This window comes from Hippichthys cyanospilos, chromosome 13 (genome assembly GCF_059441005.1).
Source record: "Hippichthys cyanospilos isolate Australia breed blue-spotted pipefish chromosome 13, RoL_Hcya_1.0, whole genome shotgun sequence".
NCBI classification, from domain to species: domain Eukaryota; kingdom Metazoa; phylum Chordata; class Actinopteri; order Syngnathiformes; family Syngnathidae; genus Hippichthys; species Hippichthys cyanospilos.
In genome coordinates, this window is record NC_142381.1 from 6,820,822 (window position 1) to 6,842,188 (window position 21,367).

General features: G+C 40.2%; 2 protein-coding genes across 5 annotated transcripts; one reads left to right on the forward strand and one right to left on the reverse strand.

Annotated features, from left to right (window-relative positions):
• The first annotated feature begins 34 nt into the window (after positions 1-34).
• Positions 35-13,927, forward strand: elp1 (elongator acetyltransferase complex subunit 1). Of its 4 annotated transcripts, XM_088431685.1 has the most exons (36): positions 40-121; positions 643-812; positions 1,096-1,248; positions 1,330-1,411; positions 2,260-2,340; positions 2,419-2,504; positions 2,833-3,023; positions 3,489-3,612; positions 3,682-3,775; positions 3,843-4,073; positions 4,157-4,327; positions 5,718-5,796; positions 5,870-6,022; positions 6,115-6,221; positions 6,468-6,571; positions 7,113-7,166; positions 7,241-7,346; positions 7,541-7,656; positions 7,722-7,795; positions 7,900-7,978; positions 8,184-8,263; positions 8,364-8,501; positions 9,207-9,292; positions 9,379-9,527; positions 9,732-9,855; positions 10,261-10,358; positions 10,424-10,625; positions 11,057-11,118; positions 11,208-11,270; positions 11,758-11,818; positions 11,904-12,020; positions 12,102-12,201; positions 12,360-12,487; positions 12,560-12,711; positions 13,314-13,395; positions 13,807-13,927. In XM_088431685.1, exons 2-36 carry the CDS (start codon positions 663-665, stop codon positions 13,887-13,889), a joined length of 3,960 nt encoding a protein of 1,319 aa, XP_088287811.1. In that variant the 5' UTR covers positions 40-121; positions 643-662; the 3' UTR covers positions 13,890-13,927. The 4 variants fall into 4 exon arrangements, with proteins under 4 accessions (XP_088287810.1, XP_088287811.1, XP_088287809.1 ...); XM_088431684.1 differs by having other exon boundaries at positions 35-117; positions 12,360-12,711; XM_088431683.1 differs by having other exon boundaries at positions 12,360-12,711.
• Positions 13,928-14,055: 128 nt separating this feature from the next.
• Positions 14,056-19,556, reverse strand: LOC148413648 (putative polypeptide N-acetylgalactosaminyltransferase 8). Its single transcript, XM_088431687.1, has 11 exons — positions 19,365-19,556; positions 18,375-18,627; positions 17,768-17,934; positions 17,377-17,560; positions 16,989-17,186; positions 16,666-16,780; positions 16,396-16,581; positions 15,940-16,077; positions 15,651-15,746; positions 14,921-15,088; positions 14,056-14,856 (listed from the first exon to the last, which is right to left on the reverse strand). The coding sequence occupies exons 1-11, from the start codon at positions 19,549-19,551 to the stop codon at positions 14,710-14,712; spliced, it is 1,839 nt and encodes a 612-aa protein (XP_088287813.1). The 5' UTR covers positions 19,552-19,556; the 3' UTR covers positions 14,056-14,709.
• Between the last annotated feature and the right edge of the window lie 1,811 nt (positions 19,557-21,367).

Below are 21,367 nucleotides of genomic sequence, written 5' to 3' on the forward strand. Positions count from 1 at the left end.
TATGGAACTGAGTTATTACACTGTGACGTAAGGGGTGAAAGGTTACCCGCTTCATCGGCCACATGTGAATTGTTTATGTTGCACTTCAACGACAAGAAACCACATCGAATTGTTCCTATGAGTGAGTTTTAATGATTTTGTTGTTTATCGTAAGCGTTAAATAGAGATCCATTTGTTTGTCGTCATGGAAAAACAACTCGTTCTTTGCGGTTAGCAGCCTTTTTGGTCAGACGCGCTGACTATAACTAATGAAAACGCATGAATCATGAATAACTCAAATAATGCTTTTATTCTCCATTATTATTTCCTACTTTATGTTGTGCGTCTGTTTGGCAGCAATTTCGCTCTTTTGTAATTGGCGATGCCATTTTGTAAGCTAGCACTTTGAGTTCAGTTTTAGCTCAGAATTTAAAAATATGAAAACATGATCGGGTTTTCGGTAGGGTTTGTTTTTGCTATGCTGAACAGGCGGCTTCGGGAAATGCGCAAATACTTAAAGGCGTCTTGAGCCCCATCATAAATTGCTTAGCTTAAATTGAAAGTATTTAAATGCTAATTGGATCGTTTCGATTGTAAATGGTGTGTCAATAAACACAACAATTTACAGCTACTTAATGTAAAGTCATGATTTCCAATGTGCAGATGTGGTGTCCTGAGTTGCAATGAGGAATTTAAAGCTACTCAAGAGCCTTCAATGTGCGGAGCTTCAGGGGCCGGGCTCGCCTCAGTGTTTGTCTCTACGCAACGATTCTGGGACACTCCTGGTTGCATCCCAATACTCCATCACAGAGTTCAGCCTTCAAACTCAACAGGTAAAGGCAGAGATGGGAAATCCAGGTCCAAAAAGGCTTTAGCCACAGGTGTTTATACTCTACCTGCAGTCAATTGAGTTTGAGTTTAAGAAGAACACATCCTAGTTAATATAACTGCAAGTCCCTGGGACCCAACAGTTTTCAGAAGAAAAATGAGCATTGAAACTGTGTCAGGGTTTTTACTTTCTGGGCCTCATTTTCCCACCTCTGGGTTAAAGAAGATACAACCCCCACACACACATTTTTAACGTGACAAGATTTCATCCATTTTTTTGTTTTGTAGGTGGTAACCGAGGCCTCACTGACGGCTGATGGCTACCTCCCTTCAGATGGCAGCGGGTATGTGGTTGGGTTGCACAGCCTAGAAGAGAGCGAGTCAGCATGTTTGGCCACGGCCGGCGGAGATGTCATTGTTTTTGACTGTAACACTGGCAAGGTGCGTTGCATGCAATGTGTTTTCTATTCGTAGAGTGGACTTCTGTGTTAATCAGCTTATTAACTTGTATGCTGTTAACAGTTGGAGTGTGTTGGCAGTGTGAACAGCGGGCTCACTTCCATGAACTGGAGTCCAGACGAGGAGCTTGTCATTCTCACGACTGGTCAGCTGTTAAATTAATTTTAATACATCCTTCCCCCACTATATCCAGACACTAAACATTTAGCACATGAATAATGAAAAAAATGAATCTATTCTATAGCTTATTCTAGTGTGATAATAGTTTTATTTTTTTCTGCAGAATTAAGGAATATATATTTATGAGTATTAAGTTTCTGGGCAGTCTACAGTTGTTGCTGTTCCAGTATTCAACTATGTTACCTAAACGTGTATAACACGTGTATAACACACGTTCCGATACAGCAGTCATATTTTGATACATCTGGTTATATATTTTATGGAATATATATTAACAAATGAAAAAACAGAACACATTTTTATAGAATGGAGAAATGATATATGAAGTTATATGGTTGTTTTAAATACACAACTTTATAATTCTGTTTTACCTGTAGTTTTACACTAAATCTCAACAAACAGTGGCATCTTACTGAGTTGAGTTCACTGATACAATATCATGCTCATATCTCATATCAAAGAAAAAAAAAAACTCACCTGGTTGAATGCTTGTATCTTAAAACTTGGACACTCATATAGTGAACCACTTTACCAGACATCATTACACAGACACTGCAATGCTTAGAATTTCAATATTTATTTATTTTTATTATTACATGGTTATGTGTTCTTAAATTGTGTTAACCAATTTTTACAGCATAAGTTTAAATATTTTCAATGTGTGTGAACAGGTTAATTATACATTTAAAAAATATATACTGGCTGTTTTATCCACTGAAACACATCCACCAAAGTTATTGGGGGTTGCCCCTCTAATGGAGGGTAAAAATATGGAGGAAAAAGTGGCTGTGATCCATGTTTTGGTGCTGGCAGGTGACGAAACCATCATCATGATGACCAAAAACTGGGAACCTATAATCGAGTTTACCATACATCAGGATGACTTTGGGGAAGGTACAATGACTCCTTTATGCAAGTATGATAAGTGCAACCACAAAGACTGTTGCTTTAACAAATTTTCCTACTTGACAGGGAAGTTCATCACAGTGGGCTGGGGCAAAAAAGAAACACAGTTCCATGGGTCAGAAGGCAAACATGCCGCACAGAGAAAGGCTCAGGTCTGTCATGTTTTTACTTAATGCTACAGCCCTATTGTTGGGCCTTATTGAAAATTAGTTTTAAAAAATTCAAATTCTAGGAATTATACACGCATATATCACACTACTTAACCCAGAAAACAGGTGAGCCGTGATAAGTCATCAACTAATTTCTGAGTAACCATTTTCAGTCAACAGCAATTAGCAAAAATGACATTTGCTTAGATTAAAAATGGATACATTTTTCTGCTCAATTTATACTTCACAAACACAATATTAATTAGAATGCCATATTTGGACACGTGGAGGTCACTTAGAACATTTTTAACCCCTTTAATAAACCTTGCAGGATGTGAAGCCAGCGGCAGAGTGGGACGACCGTCAGCCCCGGGTGACATGGCGAGGCGATGGACAGCTTTTTGCCGTCAGTGCCGTCTGTATGAGGACAGGAGCCCGCAAGGTCCGGGTGTGGAACAGGGAAGGCATCCTACAGTCCACCAGTGAGCCGGTCGATGGCCTGGAGCAGCCGCTCTCGTGGAAGTAATAAGTTTGTTGATTAAAATTTGATATTTAGTATAGGTGTAACTTGCACCCCTTAATGTTAGGGATATATATGAAAACAAATGATGCAACAACACTTGCAGATAATTTGCAGGGAATACGCAGTCATATAAACTTTATTCTCTGTGAAGAATGACTCCTACTGATGAAGAATTGTCTCCCTTCACTCCATGTATATCACTGTCTCCAGTTGGCCAGGTCAATTTAAAAAACATTGCACTTTTGTTTGTCTTTTGGGAAGCTAGAACAAATTATGGCATTTCCATTCATTTTAACTGAGAAGGATGATTTCAGATATGAGTTACGAGCATGATCAAGGACCTAAAACTTCAAGGCAAGAATGTCAAAAAAAAGCCTTGAGATAAGCAACATCAAAAACGTCCATGTCATGCAATTAGCTCAGTTACTTCTCTCAACACTTGGAAAAAAAAAAATCTGTTTCAGACCCTCCGGTAGCCTGTTGGCAAGCACCCAGCGCCATCCCAATAAACATAGTGTGGTCTTCATGGAGAAGAATGGCCTACTGCATGGAGATTTCACCCTGCCCCTTGGAAAAGACCAGGCCAAGGCATGAGCATCTTTCTATAGCCTGTGATTCTACTTGGTACTAAATATTTCTGTGATGTTTTTCTATCAGGTAAAGGAGCTTCTTTGGAATAATGACTCCACGGTCCTCGCCGTCTGGTTGGAGGATTTAATAACGAGCAAGGATGGAGGCGTCAACACTTGCGGTTAGTTAAGTCCACTTTTTGATGTTGCCAAAAATGACCTACACATATTCCTGCTTTCCACCCACAGTGCAGCTGTGGACAGTGTCTAACTACCACTGGTACCTCAAGCAAAGCCTGGATTTTGGCGAAGACCCAAACCAGGCTCCCGCATGTGTGTGCTGGGATCTCGAGCGGCCTTTGCGGCTGCACGTGATCACCCGCGGCTGGAGCTGCCTGGCCTATGACTGGGGCTGGACGACTGAGAGGAGTCCAGGAACGGATGTTTCGGACCATGCCAATGTGGCTGTGATTGATGGAGGTGAGGATCAATTGGAATGAAACAAATGCTGTATAATGCCCTATATGATTGAAAATTCATAATTCCATCGCTCACCCCTCCAGACAAGATCCTGGTGACCACGTTTAGGCAGACCATGGTTCCTCCACCCATGTGTTCCTTTGAGCTCCAACTCAACACTCCTGTCAATCAGGTTACCTTTCTCTGCGAGCCTAAAAGGACCAATCATCTGGCGGCACTTACTGCTAATGGAAACATAACCATCTACGGCCAAGGTTGGGTTTAAAATTTCAGTGATCCCTCGTTTTTCGCGGTTAATAGGGACCAGAAACCCCCGTGATAAGTAAAACCCACAAAGTAGCGCCCCCACTTTTCACATTTAAAAAAATAAAAAAAACAATTTTCAAAATGGGAAAAGTCTACACACTAAAAATGTCATTTAAAACAAATATTACTGCAGTACACATATTTACTTAAATCGTAAATGATTAAACCTTATACAGTAACTGAACAGTTTATTCTTTCCACCTATTGAAGTCTCCCGCCAGCCATGCTCATATTAGCTCTGCCCAGAATCGAATTAAACTCCAATCTATACATAATCAAACATAATAATAATGAGAGTTTACACTTGAAATATTGTATCATTTCATTATAAAAGAAATCTAGGTCAGAGATTTCCAACGGTCCAATGAATTCTTTTGCTCCTCTGGCATGGAGGAGCAAGATTGTGTGTGTGTGTTTTACAAATGACACCGCCCACCCGTCACATTTAGGTTTGAATAAGAAGTGGGAGTTGGGGCGGCAGAAGATTACAACTCCTGCCCTCATTGGTCATGGTTGCGCCGGGCACCAATCACATGTCTTATAGAAATGCCAATCTCCCACTTGAAATCATGTCTGTTTTGCATTTCACTATAAGGTCTTCTAATTGATGGATGACTTAAAAGATAGTTGAGGGTTAAGCCATTGTAACAAAGCCTTATAACAAAGTATGACAGATTTTAAGCAAGTCATTAATGAAATTAATGAAAAAGAAATTGTGGCCCCAAAGAAGAACCCTGGAGTACACCACACTCAATAACAAAATCAGATTGGCGACCTTGATTATAAAAAACTGCTGTTACGGGGGGAAAAAAAAGTGTGTTAAACATCAAATGAAGTAAATGCATAATTTGTCAAGTAAGGTGGAAAAAATGTTTCCACTGCCTGATTGAAATAGATTTTTAATTTAAAATAGTCGATTGTGTGTTGGAAAATTTTACCACAAATGTCTAGGTGAGTATGTCTCTTAATGACAGCAATATTACAGTTTTGGAGTTATACACACATGAACATTGGATTAACGGGTACAGAAATGAATGGTGATTTGTATTGGATGGTGTCTTTTGGCCAAAAAGCTGTGGAAGGCCAAATACCGTGAACCTTTCTGCAATATAGTGAGGCATGCTACAATTGTCAGCTCTCACACGTTATAGCAATAGCTATGCATATATTACTGTGATTATACATTACTACTGATAATAAAACACTTTTGCTAGGAAAAGCAAGTTCACCTGATGAAAATGTAATTTTGGCCTGCTATAAATTTGTTAAAAATGAATGATAAAACAATGTTGCCAACTGCTGCATTACATGAAGTAATCTTGAGCATTGATTGAACAGATTCTGGAGAAGAACCTGACAAAGTTAAAAATGAATTCAGGACTGTCATTCGTCCCCTTGTTCTCCACAAAACCTTCAGGTAACAAAACTCTCACCATCTTGTAAAATAATGGATCCATCTTGAAATTGTGTTTTTTGTTCGTGCCCCCCAGCATCGCTGTTCACCAAAAGGTGCCACTATTCTTGCGACATCTGCTGTGGCTTCAAGATAATCTCTTTGTGGCTGTAAGCACGGGTCTGCTGCCAACCTCCTCTGCCCTAATGCTGCTGTACCCTAGCCAGGAGGCCAAAACGCTTTCAATCAGGTACCAAATGAGGAAAACCTTGCTGCACCATCACTTACAGACTGCATTATTTTGTTAGCTTCATCATGTTTTTTTATGTTTAACTGCTGCAGGTGTCAGCTGGAAGTGGACGGCGTTGTAATCGGTGTGGTCCACTGTTGTAGCACGCGCTCCGTGGCAGTGCAACTGGAGGATGGGCGCATCAGGAAGTTCCTCTGGGGTCAGTTGTCTTTTCGTGCTTGAGCCCACTCGATACCTGTCTGTACTCGTGATCTGTAAAACGTGGAAGAAGGAACCTATGGCCTGTCACAATTGGTCATACACATTTACAATGCACACGTGTCATACAGTTTCTGTATTGCGATCACTCATTGCTTCTCATTCATTCCAGATTGCACTATAGAAATAAACAGAATAGACAGTATTAATCCACAGCACATCATGTAATGGTCATATTTTTGTGCAGATTGTTCCAATCCATCGCTGGAAGAGTGGCGTGACTCCAGCGGGTGTAGCGTCAACTTCCCTGTGGCCTGCACTCAGATGGCTCTCTGCAGCGTTGGTGGGCAGGTAAAACCAAACTGAATAGCACAAGCTGAAACAGATACAATGGGAACTTCACAAGTTTGACCAAATGCAATGGTAAATTGACTGCAAATGCCCAATTTATGAGTGCTCTCACAGTTTTTGTTTTTTTAAACTGTTTAAGCTAAATTTGATTTACGTGCATGGTCCAAATGCATCTTTAGTGAAATGAGGAAAAATTGACTAAGTAATGCCAAGGGCACAGCTACATCTTTTAGTTTAAGTTAATTTAAACAATAAACAAACACAAAATGAGGACGCTTGCAAGGAACAAAGCAGGCAATCACTCTTAATTCATCATTTGGTAATCGGCCAACCTGATCTGATTCATCTTGACATTCCTTGAAGACAGTTTGTTTCTTTACATTAGGGTTAAATAGGAAATACATAGGTTCAAGAGGACAAATTGAATGAATACCAGGAAACCCGTTCACAAACTCGGTCTTGGAACAATTCAACTTGTAAGTCAAGGTACCACGGCAGATGGTGCAGTTGTTATTTAAACCCAACACTAACGTTTCCTCAGGAGTGTCTACTTGGCCTGACGGACAGATTTCACCTGTACGCTGGTGACATTGAGGTAGGCAGCTGTTTTGGCACACTGACTGACACAGAAATCCTCATTGAACTTGACTGCATCTTGTACTTCCTCAGCTCGCCTCCAACGTGTCGTCCTTCGTGGTGTGTGACGACTTCTTGGTGGTCACCACGCACTCGCACATGTGCCGCTGCCTTCAGCTTAGCACACACAGCCTTAAAGGTACAGGAGCATCATTTTCTCCCTCCACGGTAGAAAAAAAGCTGAACTTCTATTGAATAAATTCATTATCTTTTGTTTTGTTTGTTTATTTCAAAAGGGTATTGCACTAATGAAATTCTGAAATCAGATTTTTTTTGTGGGATAATATAACTTAAGTCCTAACAAACACACTTGAAAAATGAAAATCCCAACAGCGCTGCAGGCAGCCTTGGCTCAGGACGGTGGGCAGAATGATGAGACCCTGAGGCGGGTGGAGCGGGGGTCCCGTGTGGTCACAGTGGTGCCACGAGACACGCGAGTGGTCTTACAGGTGAGCTTCAAACGTGTATCCTCTGCTGGTCGCAGATGTTCACAGTGGTGTGTTTGTGTGTGCAGATGCCACGTGGGAATTTGGAGACTATCCACCATCGTGCTCTAGTGTTGGCGCAGCTCAGGCAGTGGCTGGACAAGTGAGTAGATACGAATGTAGAGCACTACGGCTGTACTTACAGTCCTGTATGTGTAAGGTACAGCAGGCAAAGATTCATGCAGTAACTGCTGTTTTCTTTTTCAGTTTGAAGTTCAAGGAAGCTTTTGAGTGTATGAGGAAGCTACGTGTCAACCTCAACCTCATTTATGATCACAACCCAAAGGTTGGTTAATCGGTATAACAGTTTTTAAAAACAGTGCTGTGGTCACAAAAGGAAAAAAATGGAAAAATATTCTACCGTTCAAAGAAAAAGAAAAAAATTAAAATGGCTTAAAAAATGCACCATTAAAGTAATTGTTTGATCGCAATAAATGTTATGGAAAAAATGTTTTTAAAATCGACTTTTTTGGCCCATCTGCTCACATCAGGTGTTCCTGAAGCACACACACACATTCCTGACGCAACTGGACTCTATCAACAACATCAACCTGTTCCTCACGGAGCTCATGTCAGTCCATATTTATTTGAATATTCATGCGAGGAGTGCTCGCTATGGTTTTGTTTTTTTGGGGGGCTTTCTAATATTGCACTGTCCCTAAAACCATCAGAAATGATGACACCACCACCAGCATGTATCCAAGAGGATTGACGGACCTCCAGCAGCCACAGCACACCCCTCAATGCAAAAAGGTGGATGTGGTTTGCGACGCTCTTCGTAAAACCATGGAGGAAATGGATCACAACAAGTTAGTGACGGCTTTCAAGAAACGTTTATTATTTGGAAATAAAAAAATGTTTCATTCTGGGTTTTTTTTGTTTGTTTTGTTTTTTGGCCGACTTCCAATTGTTTATATTAGTATGTATTCTTCCATTGTCTTTGTTTGCACGTTATTCTTTTAATCTATTTTTTTTAATAGTCCTGGTTATTTATCCAATTTTTAATGCTCCCTTTTTTTTTAGTTTCCATACATTGTCAAAATACGTAAGAGTCAAAATGTCACCATGTGTTCATTTAATGTTAGCAAATGTGAGTTCTTTAACCAGATCACTGTAGAAACATCAATATCCATGTCATTGACTCATTTCTGTTTTGTTTTGATTACTAGAGGACAAACTCCAAATACCGTATTTTTTTCCTTATAGTTAAATACATATTACATTGTGTTTTAACAATGAAAACATAATCTACTGTTTAAAAGAATGCATCTGGTCAAAAAGCAGAAGCATATTTTATAACTTTATACACACTTTTTGTTTGGCTCAAATAAGTTATTATAAATAATGAAAGTAAATGTAAAAATGCCATAATAAAGCAAGTTCTACTTTTTAAAGTCTTCATGAGAGGAAATATAAAGTTATTTTCATGGCATGTAAATTTAATGTGCAGTTGTCATTTCAGTTTTAAAGTAGATGAGGAAAAAAGGTTATGTTTTTGATTCCCTCTGGTTTAGGTTCTGTCTCTCCATACTAACAGCGCATGTGAAGAAGTCAACACCTGAGCTGGAGATTGCCCTGCAGAAAGTCCACGAGCTTCGAGGTGAGCAAGATGCTTTGGAACGTAAAAACGCAAAGGACGCAAAAAGTACAGCAGTAAACAGCTCTGAGTACAAAAAAATGTTTCAGCGAACCCTCTTGAAGGAGATGGTAGTGTGACTGCAGAGAAGGCACTGAAGTACCTCCTCTTCCTTGTCAACGTCAACGACTTGTACGAACATTCGCTGGGAACGTACGACTTCGACCTGGTACTCATGGTTGCCGAAAAATCACAGAAGGTACTTAAAATAAAAAATTCTCAAGTTGTAATTGGCTGGCAACCAAAGGAGTACGCCTAATAGTTAAACTCCAATGAGGATTAGCGGTATGCAATAAGTCATGAACAAATAAGGTCAGAGGCTTTATAGCCGGAAGTGGCCAGATGTCTCCAGAGTTTCATAATGCCTTAAAAAGAAAAGGAAACTGATGTTGCCTGTGCACAGGACCCCAAAGAGTACCTCCCCTTCTTGAACATGCTGAAGGGCCTAGAGGTCAACTACCAGCGCTACACCATCGACAAACACCTGAAGCGTTATGGCAAGGCGCTGATTCACCTCAGGAACTCAGGTAGTTCTGCATTTTGTCTCTTACAAGAAGCCACTTACACAAAGAGGTGGGTAACGAGCGGACTTTCCACCGATAGGATCGGCTGACATTTTGCACTTTTTTGCATTCTATGCACATTTTGTGATCGGCTCTAATTTCTTAATTCCAAGCACTGATCAGATTGGAAAATGAAGACTAACATGATGAAGACTAACCAGAGTGCACACAAAATCTCCATGGCCCCCCACATCAGTAATGTTTTTTAACAGACTAATTTATGTGACGCCTCGCAAAAAAAAAAAAAAAAAAAAAAAAAAAAACCTGAAGTTCACATTTAATTTGTCTACAGCACCTTGGAAGCTATGAGAAAGAAAAGATGTTTCATAACACAATGAAAATTCACTGTCTTAATGTCTTTGGTTTTAGGCGATGAGCATTTCCCAGAGGTTTTGCAGTTGGTGAAGGAGCAGAAACTTTTCAACCAAGCTCTGAGTCTTTACCCGATCGACAGTGCTCACTACAAGGTACATAAACCCACTCCCCCTGTCCACTGTGCTTCATCTTATATCTGCCTTTGGCCTTCTCCAAGGCGTTGAGCCGTGCCTATGCCAAGCACCTACTAGAACAGCAGCAGGCAGAGGAGGCTGGCCTGATGCTGTGGCGATGCGGCGAGCTCGATGGCGCCTTGCAGGCCTTCACCACCGGCGCCAGTTGGAGATATGCTATCTGTGTGGCGCAGTTAATCCCATTGCCCGACAACCAGATCGCCTTGCTAGCCAGAGACCTAGCAGGTAACCATAGCAACTTTCTGATTTGCCACTTTGCACAAAAATTCTTTGACCATTCCTGGGAGTCTGCAAACTACTCTGTTTCAATCAATTACTACATAACAGTAATAGTGAAGTCTATGGTCAATGGTAAGACTTTTATTGCTGTATATAAATCAAATGTGGTAATTCTTTTATCCTCCCATTACTGTGTAATGTACAGAGAAGAGCAACTTATATTTTTTTGCTGGATGTGACGGAAGGGTGTTTATTGTGAGTGAGGCAAGCTCAGTTTAATTTTTTTTTTTTTTCTGGAGTGTTAAGAGTGATAAATAGTGGCTTCGTTCACTTAGAAAGTTGATGTTAAACATGTTTTTTTTTTTTTTTTTGCAAATAAATGTTCATTTGCCAAATTAACACTGAATGTGATTTTGTAATCGTTTGTGTTCTCACAGGAAAGCTGAGAGGACAACGACGCTACACCGAAGCAGCATTGCTGCTGGACCAGTATGCTAAAGTAGGTTTGTTCGCACACACAATTAAAAAAAAAAAAAACTTAATCGATAATTGTAATAATAGTTTGTTGTGGTTTCTGTGACCATTCAGGACTGTGAGGAGGCCATCTTGACACTGATATCGGGTGCGGCCTGGGGGGAGGCGCTTCGACTGGTTGGTGGAAAAAAATAAATGTGACAAATACACTCTGTGAACACAATAACAGCAATTTTGAACACAGGACATATGTAAATATTATGAAGTTTATGCTGAACTGATATTTAGTCTTATAAGCACTACCACACATCTAATGCATGGCAACCACCAAACACTGTATATCAGTTGCTTGGATCATTGGACGTTATTCCACAATTTGTTTTTCATACTTTCCTTTATACTTTGACTGAACTGGTCTAGAATAGTAATCATCCTTTTTTTTTGTTTTTGGAAGAAGCTCTGAAAACTTAATTGCATATTTCCTACAACTTCTATTCACTCCGATGAGCGATAACAGTAAATGTTAGACACTAGTACAGAGGAAAAACTGCTATTCAGAAGTTATTTTGGGTGGAAGAGCGTATTAGTCACAGAAGATGACATATGTTGATCATGCTTTACTTTCCTTAACTGTTAGTTGATTTTGATGTTTTCTATGCTTAAGATTCACATGCACAATAGAGCTGACATCACAGAGACAGACCTGAAACCTGCGCTCGATGAAGGTAGCTTTCAAAGCCATTTTATGCTTCTTTCTTTGAAGCGACACCTTCCATCTTTTAATTTTTTTTCTTCTTCTTCTTACGGCAGCGGCCTCAGCACAGATCTTCTTGGTGGAGACACAGACAAACGCCTTCTCTTGCCACCGCTCACGCCTGGCGCTGGTGCGCCAGCAGAAAAAGGATAAGGCCCAGATGAGTGTGCTGGGTGAGGACTGGAAGGGGTGACATGATTAGTCGCCATAGTAACATCAGCAAAGAGACAAAGCAACTTCCCTCCTCCTTGCAGATGAGGACTATCCTGACTGCGCAGACGCTGAACTTTACTCCGAGGCCAGCAGCGTCACGAGCGCTTCCAAGTACTCCCACAGCAACTCGCGCGTCTCCTCGTAAGACACACATGCACACAGAATGCACTTCCAGACACCTTTTATTTAATGCAGTTTTTTCTATGTTGTTAGATGCATATTTGTATTACGTTTGTGCATGTACAGTAGATGCATTAACTCAGTGGCATTAAATGTGAAAGTAACGATATGTAACGCAGGAGGTCTTCAAAAAACCGACGCAAGGCTGAGAGAAAGAAGCTGAGCCTTAAGGAAGGAAATCCCCAGGTGGAAAAAGCACTCATGTATGCCCTCAGAGAGATCGTCACTAGTGTGGACAAAATGAGAGGTAAATGCACGACACGTTACACATTGTGGCGATTCGCGTTTCTGTGGTGTGATTTGTCATCTTGTTGTGCAGAGGAGGTTCAGGCGTTGCTCCAGGCTCTCGTGCTCTTCCGCTTCGACAAGCAAGCCGAAGAGCTCCAGCGTGTCTTTCAGGAAGCTCTGCACGTCATGGAGGAGGCCGTCTCGGAAGTGTGGCCTCAGGCTACACAGAACAGCCATGCACTGGTAAACGCTGATCTTGAATCATATTCCTTACTGAAGTCGTACGTTTACAAATGTATAGTTCAGCCGATACCAAAAATATACATTTAAAACATAACTTGTAGTGTAGAAATAAGACTTGTAGTGGGACGTGAAGGGGACACACTTTATCTTTCCATTAGTGAAAATAGTCATCTGTGACCTTTTCAGTTTTTAATCATGCAAATGTTTTTATATGCAAGTAGAATAGCAAATAAAAAACATTGGTTTTCTTCAATATTAATCATCATAATCAATCATATCATAATTGATCAAAAAAATTGGAAATACAATGTTACAAAAAGCACAATTATTTCAATAGCCTGTTCTTCCTATTACAAAATAGTCACATTTACATTAAATGTAATAAAATCAAACTATTTTTTTCTCAGTAATTGTTTTACATATTGTGTAGTATTATTTTTTCATGATTAATAACAATGAACAAAATAGTAAACATTTTTAAACTGAAACTCATTTAAAATACATCTATTGTGTTTGTAATAAAATTGTGATATTTTGCTTAATATGTATACTTTTTGATTTAAAATTACAAATCAGCCATATTTGTGCTTATTGTGTTTTAGGTGACGGGACCTAACTCAACAGCGAACAGCATCACGGCTTCCTTCCAGCAGCAGCAGACGCCACCGCCAATGTCACAAGAAGGTCAGCCGAATACGCTCATATATTTGACATATTAGCACACTTTTGCAAATCGTACATTCACGCTTACTCAATTACGCAGTAGGGCTCTCATCACTTTGACTCAGTTTATAATCAAGCACTGCATTCTTGCAACGGCTACGAAGGCAAATAGTCAGTTGCCAGGGTGACACGCAATCTTCCGTCAGTCCAATGTAAATCATTTCCTGCATGATTACATCAATTAGAAAGTTACAGCCGCGTAATGCCAGGATCAATGTTTTTATATTATGGAAGTAACTTGGCATAACTCAGTAGGTAATGTAATCTGAGTGTTTTTAATTGTAAAATTTCTGTAAAATTGAATTTTAGAAGAAAAAAAATGTCAACCCCGCCCCCCAAAATTGACAAATTTTCAATATTTTCCCTCTCCAGATATTGAGATCTCAACTCCACCTACGATAAGAAGCGGAGTCAAGTGGAAGCTGGAATTTTCAACTAAACCTTCTTTTTGTTAATTTTTTTAAATGACATGCAATAAATGATGTAATATTTACTTGAGGCAACATTTAATACATTTTATGTGTTTATGTATTTGAGGTACACAACAAACACAAAACAAAACATGAAAAATAAAAACATAAGTTAATACTAATTTAGTCATCTGACGTCATAATCTTCCTATCCGATGAAAATACAATCTTCAAGTTCCCTTCACATTGGCATGTTGTATCCTGAAAGTGCAGAATGTTATTTTTTTTTATTTACATTATTATTAGCTGACATGAGAGGCAAAAGATCAAAATTTCAGACCATTATGAGGGCATCTGGAACAAAGATAATGTCATGACAGCAAACAAAACAACTGCAAGTTTCAAAAAGCAAAAAAAAAAATTCCCACAAGCATGTGACAGTCATACATGATCAAAATTTGCTTGATCTTTCTTGTGTCAGTCTGCCATCTCAAACTCCTCTGAACGTCCTGGCTCATTCTAATTCGGCCCCGCATCTCTTGCGGGACGCGAAGGCACTCAGAAAACAGGTGAGCCGTGACTGGTCGTAACCTGAGCCCTGAGTAACTAATATTCATACAGAAAAACAAAACAATACTGTAACAAGTGGCAAAACGGCTGCCCCCTTGGAGAAAAACGGGTAGATTTTGCTGCTTAATTCTTCCACAAAGACAATGGCTCATAAAATATCGTAAAGAAAGTTTTTGACTTGCACATATGTGAAGGTCCCACCTCTGCTCATCAGTGCTAAATTTTGCTAAAAATGAACTAAATGAATCTCTCCCACTAAGAGGCTGTAGTGAGAATTTCGTGGACGGGTGCCTTGCTACCCTTGAGCCACTCTCTCCGTGATGTAATTCTGAATGTTCCAGATCTGGCCAGTGCAGCGCTGCACAATGAGCTGATAGTATCTATGTTCATCCTGGGCGATCTCCAGACACCGCTTCGTCTGCCGGTTCTGGATCGCCGAGCCCTGGTAAGGTAGTTTTTGTTATAGCTCAAAACTCAGATTTTTCCTTACGGCAGCTGCTACTCACCTGTTTAAAATCCCACAACATGTGGAAATTCTTCTGCGCGGCTACCTTGCAGTCGTAGAGGGCCGGGTAGATCCCGTTGCCGGGGTCCACCAGGCAGCGGTTGTTGTTGTACTTGTGGGATTTGATGCCACCGATGTAAAGCTGCCCTTGGGAGCGGTAGTAACAGTGCTGTTGCAAAGAGTAGTGTGGAAAAATGCGGTGAATTTACATATTTGCCTTCAAATTTCTAGAAAGGAAATTGAAACATATCCTTAAGAATCTTAAAATTCTTAACCCCACCGTGTGAGACTTGACCTCTGCTGAACCAGAGACCGACACAAGCAGAATGATCGCGTCTGGTTTGGGATACTAGCATGAGTACGGGAGATGGGGACTACTTTTTACACTCATGTTTGTGTTTGGGAATCAGTACATCGCTTGTACACATAATTTGTCCCAGATGAAAAACCAAAGTGTTGGGTATAATGTTTTGTTTGCATATCATGGTCATCTTTTGTGTGTGTTCAGAGTTATAAGCCACCAAAAAGGGCAAAAGTGAACATGTGACATGTTGGTATATTGGTTCTTGTGACAGGTAAGGCAAGGGTAAAATTCTTGTTTTTTTTGTTCTTTTTCGTCACTGTTTAGATCTTTACCAGAAAAAGCTCATTTTGAAATACAGTAAATGAATGAAACCTTAAGTTGAATATTGAATAAATGCAACTGCTTTGCATAGAATGTGGGCTTGTACCTGCGGGGCAAAGTAGTGGCACGAGTAGAGGATGGGTGTACTCCCTGGAACCGGACCCTGATCGATGCACAGGTCTGGCTTCAGCTCATTTATTAACTGCAGAGAGGAAAAGAGCAAACTGTTGATTTCTGGCATTCGTGGCGTATTGACCCCCGTAAGTTCAAAGAGAGATGCTCTTGTTTCTATCTCTGTTTTCATAATCATTTGGGGTTTAAGAAGATTGGGTGGTTGACCTTACCCTGCTTAGCTTCCCCTCCCCAACCCCAGGCAAATGACGACTTGTGCTTACCGCCCCGTAGGCAACAAGGTCTTTGAGAGGATCCAGCATTGGGTAAACGTTGTCCAGGTACCACTGGAAGGGCTTGCACTTGAGCCGCTCTCTCAGCGCCTTCCGTTCAGACACGTCGCCGATGTCCACTCCGTGATTCTGAATCGTGAAAACACAAGATCCAAGCTTTTTTTTAACTTCACGTTTGAATGTATCGACTAATGGTTTTGTTGACAAAGGGTCATCGTGACAAGATTTGTTATTTTAGCCAAAATTCCCTTCCATTGAAAGCTTGGGAATTCTATGAATAATAGAGATAGAAATGTTTTGCCATATGTAGACATTCATGCAAATCATAAAAATTCAGTGATGCCTTTGGATACAATTTTTTGTTTATCCTGTGAGCATGCTGTTCACCAATACAGTAATCTCATTTCATCTTTCCTGAAGGAAATGATCAGTTTTCTGACCACCAACCTGGAAAGGAAGGTTCCAGGCGATGTTGACGTTGTACTTATAGTCATCCAGCCACACCTCGGCCACGCGCAGCGCGTTTCGCTTCATAGTGATGCTAAGATCGGGCAGATAGGGCTTTCTGGCACGCTCGATGTGGGCGATCTTAGAGCAAGGGATGACCTCTACGCTGCCACCGCATAGCCACACCTGCAGCCTCAAACACACATTTGAGCTCAAGGTTCACTCTCAGGAAAACATCTTAGTTTTGCGCGTGAACTGCACCCAACTTACACGGATGCCCAGCTCCACGTTCTCGCCGCCGTATATTTTCATTCCTCCATCCAGACTGCCGATCTCATGAAAGAACTTGCGGTCGGCCACTAGTATCCCCATGATGGCCGGGCTCCTTTGGGGAGAAAGAAATCTATACTGTTGGCCCACTGCGCTAACTTCCTTCATCAAAAGATGCTTTGAAAAACTAGTCGAATGGCACATCAAAGTAAATCTGCCTTTGATCACAGCAATCCACAACTGCAAGCGAGCCAAACTACTGTTTGCATGAATGCATCGTGTATGAAGCAAAACTGAGGAAGCGGGTGCAAATTGTGACTCACTTGGCAGGTGCCGACTCGTCCTTGAGCTTGTACCACTCGGGCCTGAAGGATTCATACATGCACCACAGGGCCCAGTCAAAGGCATCGGCTGCCGGTCCGTAAGGAGTCACCTCTAAATCGTAGTAATTGACTCGATCGAAAACGGGAGTCAGGATGAGAGTGCGGTCCTCCTTGATGCGAGCAAGGAGCGGTTCTGCCCTGAACACATGATTTTAGAGGTGTAAAGTCCTAACAATTGAGAGTCTATGCAAATGTAAAACGGAATGTGAGTTTGCTGACAGGAAGACTTTTTTTTTTGCTAACGTTAGCGCTTAAATTACACATGCTGACGCTTCACTTTCGCCACTGCCAACCTCTGCTAGCAAAGAAATAGCAAAACGACACTGACCATTGCACATGGACTTCAATGTGCGCGTCCAGAATGGCCACCACGTCACCGGTGGCGATTTTACATCCAGAGAGTCGGGCCTGGGTGAGGCCCAGTTGCTCCTTGTGCACCACCCTCTTCAGCAGGCCCGGACGCTCCTCGTGGATCATCCTGATGTAGTCGTCCAGCTTCTCCTTCAGGTCCTCTGTGGACGCATGATCAAAGTCAACAATTCAGTCTCACTTCCTTGTTTGCAGTTTATTAAAATGGGATCATTAACATCTTTATCATAATGATAAAAAAACAATAGTGATACCAGGAAATAGTGTGAACATTTTGACCATAAGGTATGTTTGGCGCAAACACAACATTGCTCAGAAAGAAAGAAATATCTGTTTTGTAACTCCTGTACCATTTGTGCTGTGGTCATCCACCAGAATTATCTCTTTGAGCAGGTTGGCAGGTGTCTTGTCTATGATGCTGCGGACTGCCCGCTTGATAATGGACAGAGCTTCATTCAGGTAGATCAGCACCACGCTCAGGTTGGGGAGATCAGCAGGGTACTTTTTCTCTGCACATCTTTTTAGTAGGAATAACAAGAAAAGTCATGCCATTCAAATTGATGGCTTGATCATCATGTTGTGTTAAACATATCAAATTATACATGTCACGTTAAACATGTTAAATGCATCTTTTATCATTATGTCAGTATATATACTTATATTCTTCACATTATAGTAAAGATTTAACAACTTTTGACCTCAGCCATGATGCAAAGATCTATTTTGGCTTGAAAGTACCTTCGAGTTCTGGAAAAAAAAAATACTCCAAGTGTGAACTCGCAGGTGAGGTTCCAGTTTGTACATGAATTACAACTTTACTTGTATTTGGTCGCTGATAATACTTAAGATGCTCATATCTTTGATTAGAATGGCGTTAAAGCTAAAAATAAAATGCATTTAAAAATGCAATCTGGAACAATGTTTGTGTGAGTGTGTGTGGCTTTACATTGTGGCTACCTGGCGTGCCGCGTATCAGGAATTTGCCTATTGAGTGGCAGTCTGTCGCTGAGGAAGGCATTGTAGCCATACTTGGTGAACAAGCTTTCGGCCTCCTTCTGCTCCTCCTCGCTCAGACCCTCGCCCCATTTGTTGAATAGGGCTGAATTGGGGAACAGCTTCCTCACCGACACTTTATCCTTCATTTTGTCCTCTTTTGCCTTGTCCCCATCTTTCATCTGCACCACCACTGGCTTTTTGTTAACATCTGTGACTAGAGAAGAAACACATTTCATTATTTATTCCATATTCTTCATATCCAGATACTGAATGTATGTGTTTATGCGGACGGACGGACAGACAAGACAGATAATGGCTGCTGTGGACATTTGAATGATGAATGTGTCCAACTTTAAATGTGTTTTACTCAAAATTATGGCTCTCAACTTGACCCAAGAGACCCCGGAACTAACGATGAAATGCATTTGGATTATTGGCCGATGTTCAGATGACATCTGCTTAAAGGTAAGAAAACTCATGTACAGTAAATATTGCAAATACAGCCAAGTTGATGAATATATATACAGCACTGTAAATATATATCCATCCATTTCCTTTTTCCATAGCTTCTTATCCCCACTAGGGTCACTTTTTTACTTTTTTGTATGTTTGTATTACAATTAATAAACTAAATATTGATTCACTTAATTTTATTAATTTACTTTGATTAATAAATAAAATAAAGAGTGGATCGATTTTAACAGACAAGTTTAAATAGGGAATGTGGAGTGAATGCAACAAGCAAAAATAAATTAAAAAATATTAAAACAATAAAAACCATGTCTATTTCACTTTTAAATTATACTTAATGTATTTTAAAATGATTTCATATTTTTTCAATTCAAAATACACACTATCCATGGTGGACAGGTGGTTTTCGTTTTGGGTATGACTTAAATAGGGCTTAATTTCGATGAAAACAAATAAACCCAACCCAAAAAAGTTACTCACGCAGCTTTTGAATGTTAGCCTCCATGTTTTCCAGCTTCTTGAGCATCCTCTGTTCCTGGACGGAGTCGTTATAGATTATCCTGTGTATATGCATGGAGTGGCTTTGCACATCCCTCTGGATGTAGCCCAGGTACACTAGCAAGATGGAGGCGACAAAGGTGGCCAGTAGGGTGCCTTTGAGCCTCATGTTGATGGCACCAGAAAAAACACCAGAAGAGGCGGGAGTCATCTTTGGCTTTTTATCCACGTCTGTTCTTCGCACTCCTCCTTTTTCCAGACAGTTTAGTTTGGGCATGCTCAGTATGGTCCTGTGCATGTTCATTAGAGAACAAAGAAAGGTTTTATTCAATAAATGCTGTTATATGTTCAAATCAATACGTACTTGTTGAAATACTAGATTGTTCAGATTTTACAAAATGAGACCAAGACAAATGATTTAAAACTTTTTCTGCTGTGAATGTGACCTATAACTGGTTAAATCCAATAAATTATCTTCAGGAAATGTTTTTACAGCCAGACGTGAAAATAAATGACTGATCTCAGGAGGATATAAACTCATTGGACTCCATTTTCAACATATTTTCACCCAAAGAGTTGAAAAATAAATGACAGCGCTACATCGTTCGCTACGTAGAAATCAATTACACATTATCAGCAAAGTATTTCAAAGCCTAATCTTTTTAAGAACACATCTGCGGTGTTTTCGTGTTAGTGTGCATTTACAAGGCTATTCATTTTCACTTTTTAGGTATTCATTATTTGTTTTTGTGCTTCTTGAATCTGTTGCAAGCACCAGGAAGCAGTCTCTGCTGCTTAGTGAGCTTGTCCAAAAGCAAACAGGAGCCTGCATCCTTGTGAGGCACACGCCCACCATCTGTCAGGCAAGATACAACAAGCTTCAATTGGACTCCAGTTGGACATTATTATAAGACAGTAGATTTAAATTGAATCGATGTTGGCGGCTTTGAGGGAGTGGTCTGTTGTATTTGGAAGGCAAATATTGCTCCTCCTAGAACAATAGGAGCATTGAAAGCCCTGTTTGCTCATAAGATTACCATAGTGTGATATTTGTATTTATTTAATCCAAAGCAGGGACTTCATGTCACATTTGAATGCGTGCGAGTCATCATGCAATTGCATGGTCTATTTTATTTAATTTATACATCATGCAATTTGGAAATGCAGCTTTAGCTTTTGTTTTCACTTAATGTACACATACAATAAAAAGTGAGAACAATATTGATGTAAATGACGATAATGATTGAGGTACTGTACTGTGAAAAGAAATTCCAGTCAAGAAAGTCATGGATTTATTTATGAATGAACTAACAGTGCCGTTTACTGTCGGGAGACGCCACCGGCAGCCATCTTATATGCTGCATGCTAAACCCGCTTAATGTGAAACATTTTAAACTTGAAAATGTTCATTGATTTTTCTTCAGCCTTTTCACAATATTTTGTCACTATGACAAAAATTCCAACAAGTATGGACAAGCAAGCTTACATACAGTGTCAGGTAAGGTGCGTGGATGTGATGTGTGGGAAGGATATGCTGTAACATGGGGGTCCACTGTACTTATTGATCTACTGCAGCTGAGTTGAAACGGCAGGTTGAATATGGACAATGTGTATTTAAGATGGACATGCAACCATTACTTTCAGTTTGTGAGATATAAAAACAAGAGAAATATAATTGTTAAGTGCACTTTGTGTGTGACGCCTAAAAAAATTGTCCACTTTGCAAAATAGGACCAATAATTTGAAAAAACATTCAGAATGGGGCCATAGTAATGTGAAGTTAGCAAAAAGAAAACACACGGAGGATTGCGCAGTTGTTATTAATAATAATCTATAAATAGTTCTGGTAAATGTGTGTCAAGATGAAGCATACAAAATTCATGTTAGCCAGTACGTATTTCTTCCATAATTCCATTTTTTTTTAACCAATCCAACATTCATTCCCAATGAGAGACAGTCCTTTTCGTTGTCAATTGGAATTTTAA

Coding starts and splice junctions, on each gene's coding strand:
- LOC148413648 (XM_088431687.1), bottom strand. CDS start 19,551: ATGAGGCTCAAAGGCACCCTACTGGCCACCTTTGTCGCCTCCATCTTG. Junction 18,628..19,364: donor GGCTAACATTCAAAAGCTGC/GTGAGTAACTTT, acceptor TTTCTTCTCTAG/TCACAGATGTTAACAAAAAG. Junction 17,561..17,767: donor GGATGACCACAGCACAAATG/GTACAGGAGTTA, acceptor ATGCGTCCACAG/AGGACCTGAAGGAGAAGCTG.
- elp1 (XM_088431684.1), top strand. CDS start 663: ATGAGGAATTTAAAGCTACTCAAGAGCCTTCAATGTGCGGAGCTTCAG. Junction 2,505..2,832: donor CCGCACAGAGAAAGGCTCAG/GTCTGTCATGTT, acceptor TAAACCTTGCAG/GATGTGAAGCCAGCGGCAGA. Junction 7,657..7,721: donor ACACGCGAGTGGTCTTACAG/GTGAGCTTCAAA, acceptor TTGTGTGTGCAG/ATGCCACGTGGGAATTTGGA.